Source organism: Morone saxatilis, unplaced genomic scaffold, assembly GCF_004916995.1.
Source record: "Morone saxatilis isolate NCDOM2014 unplaced genomic scaffold, NCSU_SB_2.0 Contig14, whole genome shotgun sequence".
Lineage (NCBI taxonomy): Eukaryota > Metazoa > Chordata > Actinopteri > Moronidae > Morone > Morone saxatilis.
The window spans coordinates 1,323,477-1,327,824 of NW_023339696.1; the positions used below are offsets into that span (position 1 = coordinate 1,323,477).

The 4,348-nt window shown below is 41.9% G+C and overlaps 1 protein-coding gene across 1 annotated transcript in view; it reads left to right on the top strand.

The window, feature by feature from the left end:
- The window catches only part of LOC118323035, a gene marked incomplete at its 5' end in the record, with an annotated part of 15,749 nt that continues 11,401 nt past the window's right edge, over positions 1-4,348 (top strand). Inside the window, 4 exons of the mRNA XM_035654952.1 lie at positions 1-186; positions 1,534-2,362; positions 3,100-3,245; positions 3,807-3,982. Coding sequence (XP_035510845.1) covers positions 1-186; positions 1,534-2,362; positions 3,100-3,245; positions 3,807-3,982 — 1,337 coding nt within the window. The remainder of the gene's footprint in view (positions 187-1,533; positions 2,363-3,099; positions 3,246-3,806; positions 3,983-4,348) is intronic.

Sequence of the window (4,348 nt, forward strand, 5' to 3'; positions counted from 1 at the left end):
CACATTCTAGTGTGTGTGACTGTCATTTACATTCCACTGATGCTCTTCGGCCTTCTGGGAAATATACTAACAATTCTGGTGGTTTGGCTCCGACCGCACATGAGAAGCTCCACTTACCTCTACCTGAGCAGCATGGCTGTCAGTGATCTGTTGATACTGCTACTGTTACCTCTGGATCTCTATAAGGTACACACACTCTCACACACATGCACACAAGCTGTACCTTTTTCATGCACACATTTTATGGTGATATAAAAAAGCACCATAGTTCCAATAGTGGTTTTAAAAACCCTTCGTTGCCTTCCCCTGAGGGGTATCTCTGCTGCCAAATTAAGTTTTCTTCTATTACACTCAAGGGTCATGTCACAGAGTGTTCTTACATCATTATTCTATCTTTTCCTCTGCACAGTCACAATGGAAGATCAAATTATACTGTGAGGAAATACACAATATTTTATGGGTTAAGAAATCTTTTTTTTTATTATTATTATTCTTTATTCAACTGTTACCAGTCAGTAGTGACTGATGTATTCATCCCATCTCCATGATTTTCAGTTGCCATAGAAGCTGTGACTAGTAGCAGTTGTGAGAGTTGTGATTGGAGTATTTTTGTTAGTGATTCTGTTAATGTAAAAGTCAGAGGCTGACCAAAGTCCTCTGGAGACACTGAATATCTGTCACTAGTTTCTGGACCAAAGTGATGGACTGACTGACTGACTGACTGACTCTGCAATCCCTAGAGCCATTCTGGTAGTGTGGCTATTCAAATGTTTACAATCCATCACTAAATTCATGGCAAATGTAAAGATGGCATTGAAGCTGCATTGAACAGCATCTTTTTGACAAGTTGTTGCACAATTTAATGAGAAACATGGATTTAGTCCTTCAATCTTGGTGGCAGGGAGGCATCTACAGTGATCTTTTCTAGAGGTTTTAGGGTAGTTGACAGTTTATGGCATAGTGAATATTGAATATAAAATATGGTTTATTGAACTGACATTTACATTATTGAACTTATTATAACATTTATTTTTTTTATTTTTATTTATTTAAAGAATTATGCATAAATTGTTTTAATTACTTTTAAACTTAAAAAAAAAAATCTTGTGTACTCCTGCAGTACCACCAAGTTACCAAGTAACTATAGTGGCACATTTAAGAAACACTAATGTAAGCTGGGCAGCCATGCTAGTTACATTTGCTAGTTCTTATACTGGTAACTCTGCCCATACTTGTTTTACCCTGCCAGTTCCGGTCTGACCATGTTTCTGGTCCCTTATGGAAATCAGTGTCAGTTGGCACATCTACGTCTATCATCATTTATCCTCTTTGGCTGACAAACACATTTTTGTTCTTGGTTAAATCCACTGTTCTTTGTTTAATCCCCTTACTCTAACTGAAACATTAATGGTTGTTTTGTCAACTGAGAATATACCCTTAAAACAACTTGTGACAACTTTGTTGTCACAAAGGGAAATAAGGGTGGAAATAAAGATGTCGTCAGCGAAAAAATACTTGTTCTGTCTCTCCCAGCTCTGGAGGCCCAGGCCCTGGCCCTTAGGAGACCTTGCATGTAAGCTGACGATGTTCCTCTCAGAGTGCTGCACCTTCTGCACCATCCTTCACATCACCTTCCTCTCCCTGGAGAGGTACCTGGCTGTCTGCTGGCCAATCACTGCAAAGACCCTGGTGACACGGCGCAGAACCAGGGCTCTCATTGGCTGCCTCTGGCTGGGTGCCGCCGTCAGTGCAGCACCAGTTTTGGTCATGGTTGGAGTGGAGGATGTTGGGGGAGAAGAGCTTGGGCTCGGCGGATGGAGGGAGGGTGGAGGGTGGACAGGCAGGGAAGGAGAACAGGGCGGATTTATGATAGGTGGAAAGGAAAGAGGAAGTGGACATATGGCCTTAATGGACAGAGCACTGGAGAGAATAAATTGGGAGGAAAAAGAGAAAAATGGATGGGATGAAAGAGTTTGGTCTGCAGAGAAAGGAGAGAGGAAACTGGGTGTAGAAGAAAGACATGAGCCAAAACAAGGAGATGAGGGAGGAGGTGAACAAGAAGAAGAAAAGATGAAAGTCAAAGGAGAACAGCAAAATAAAATGAAAGAAGATGAGGGAGGAGGAAGGGAAGAAGGTGTTGCTGCAGGTCACGGAGGAGAGATTGACAATAGAGAGTGCCGCTGCACGCACTACGCTGTCTCCTCCGGCCTGTTGTCGGCCATGATGATTCTCTCCAACTTGTACTTCCTAATACCCCTCTGCATCTTGGGTCTGGTCTACAGCCTGATTGGACGAACTCTGTGGCTCCGCCCACAAAGCAGCCGTAGAGACCAGAGTCATCGGCACACCGTCAAAATGCTTGGTGAGAAACACACCCTTAGACTCTTCCTTTATTATAATCAAGAACACACAGAAACAATAGCTTCCATAGGGATTACTTTTGACCAAATATTTACACTAACCTGGGTTGGGCTACAGGCGGTGAGGGCCTCTGCTGACACACTACTAAGTATAACTCCAACTGAACTGCAGATGATTGTGACATTTACTCAGTAACTGAATCAGAAAAGCAAAAACACAACAGCTCATCTTGGCTTCTTAGTAAGTCTCTTTTCTCACCAAGCAAAAGGATCCTCTAAAACAGTGGTTCCCAACCTGTGGCACACCACTACAGGTCACCAAAGCTTCAAGGGAGGTTTCGAGGCTTTTTTGAATTTAAGGCGTTCTAGAAACTTAAAAAATATACACAGTAGGCTTCAGCATCTAGTTTACTTCTGTGAAGAAAAGTAAATGTAAAGACTGTTAAATTATTCCTCAACAATTCATCATACAAATTATTCAATTGCATCTATAGCACCAGATGTGTCCTAGCAACCAGTTTATACATAACTAAAATCTCTAGGAAGGACTTCACATCTAACTTAGTGAAGGATTTAGGAATAGCTGGTGAGACTGCTTAATTACAGGGGTACCATCTGGGTTTGTTAGTATAAGAGACAACTTGTAATTATCACTTTTGCTTAATCTATTAATGATTCTGATGTCCTCCCCCTCTGTTTTTCTTCCCACACTGCCCCTCTGTCCCTTCACCTCCTCCAGGAGTGATTGTCTTGGCATTTGTCCTGTGTTGGCTGCCCTTCCATGTGGGTCGGACCATCTTCTCTCTTTCTCTGGGCACCGGTTCTGACAGACAGGAAACATACACAGACACAAACTCACACTTGGACATTAACACTCTCTCTGATGTCAGTATAGGCAGAAATATCAACATACACAACCTCCAGTCAGACTCAGACAAGACCTCCTCCAAGACTGGGAAGATGACTGCACACACTTATGCAGAGAGAGATGAAATGTTCTGTGATATCTGTGCAAAAACCAAAGTCAAAATCAACACACACACTGATACAGATACACAACTGGCAGACACAGAGACACACACCGACATGGGCACACAATCTGATGCTATGAGCACAGATAAACACTTATATTCTCATGTTGTATCACACACCAGAGGGCAACATATAAACACTGGCACAAGCACACACAATCTGGATCCTAGCATTGAAACGGGTACACACACACAAGTATCACATTCCAATACTAGCTTTCATACTGACACACACACCAACAGGTCGAGCTGGACATCTATTTGCGTAAACTCACAAAACAACACACATAATCCCACACCTCCCACTGCAGACACAGACACATACAGAATATATAATAACGCACACACTGACACACCCTTCAACAATACATACACGCACCCTGACACACACTATTTTTTATACTATCTGTCTCAGTATTTCAACCTGGTGTCCTCTGTCCTCTTCTACCTCAGCGCTGCTGTCAATCCTTTATTGTACAACCTGATGTCTGCCAGATACAGACACGCTGTGCACAGCCTTATACACACACACTCTCACACGCCGTCTCACCGCCTGCGCACACTTACGGCACGGCACTCCACCACCACTTTGTAAGGGCAGACGCTGTACAAGCAGAAGTAGACGCACACACCGCATGCAAAAAAAAAGGGAAAGACTCAAGCAAACACAATGCAGCCTCTGTTTAAACCTTAATTGCTTTCTAATTAAACAATGTATTGATAATGGTAACAAGTGTATAGTGGTCATTAGTGGTATGGTAAGAGTTTGATGTAGAGATAAAAAGATTAAAGATTAAAGTTGCAGTAGGTAACCTTTATAAAAATAACTTTTTGTCATATCTGCTGAAACTTTCACTAAGATTAAAGATTAAAGTTGCAGTAGTAACCTTTATAAAAATAACTTTTTGTCATATCTGCTGAAACTTTCACTATATCCTGACAGTAGAACATGAGACA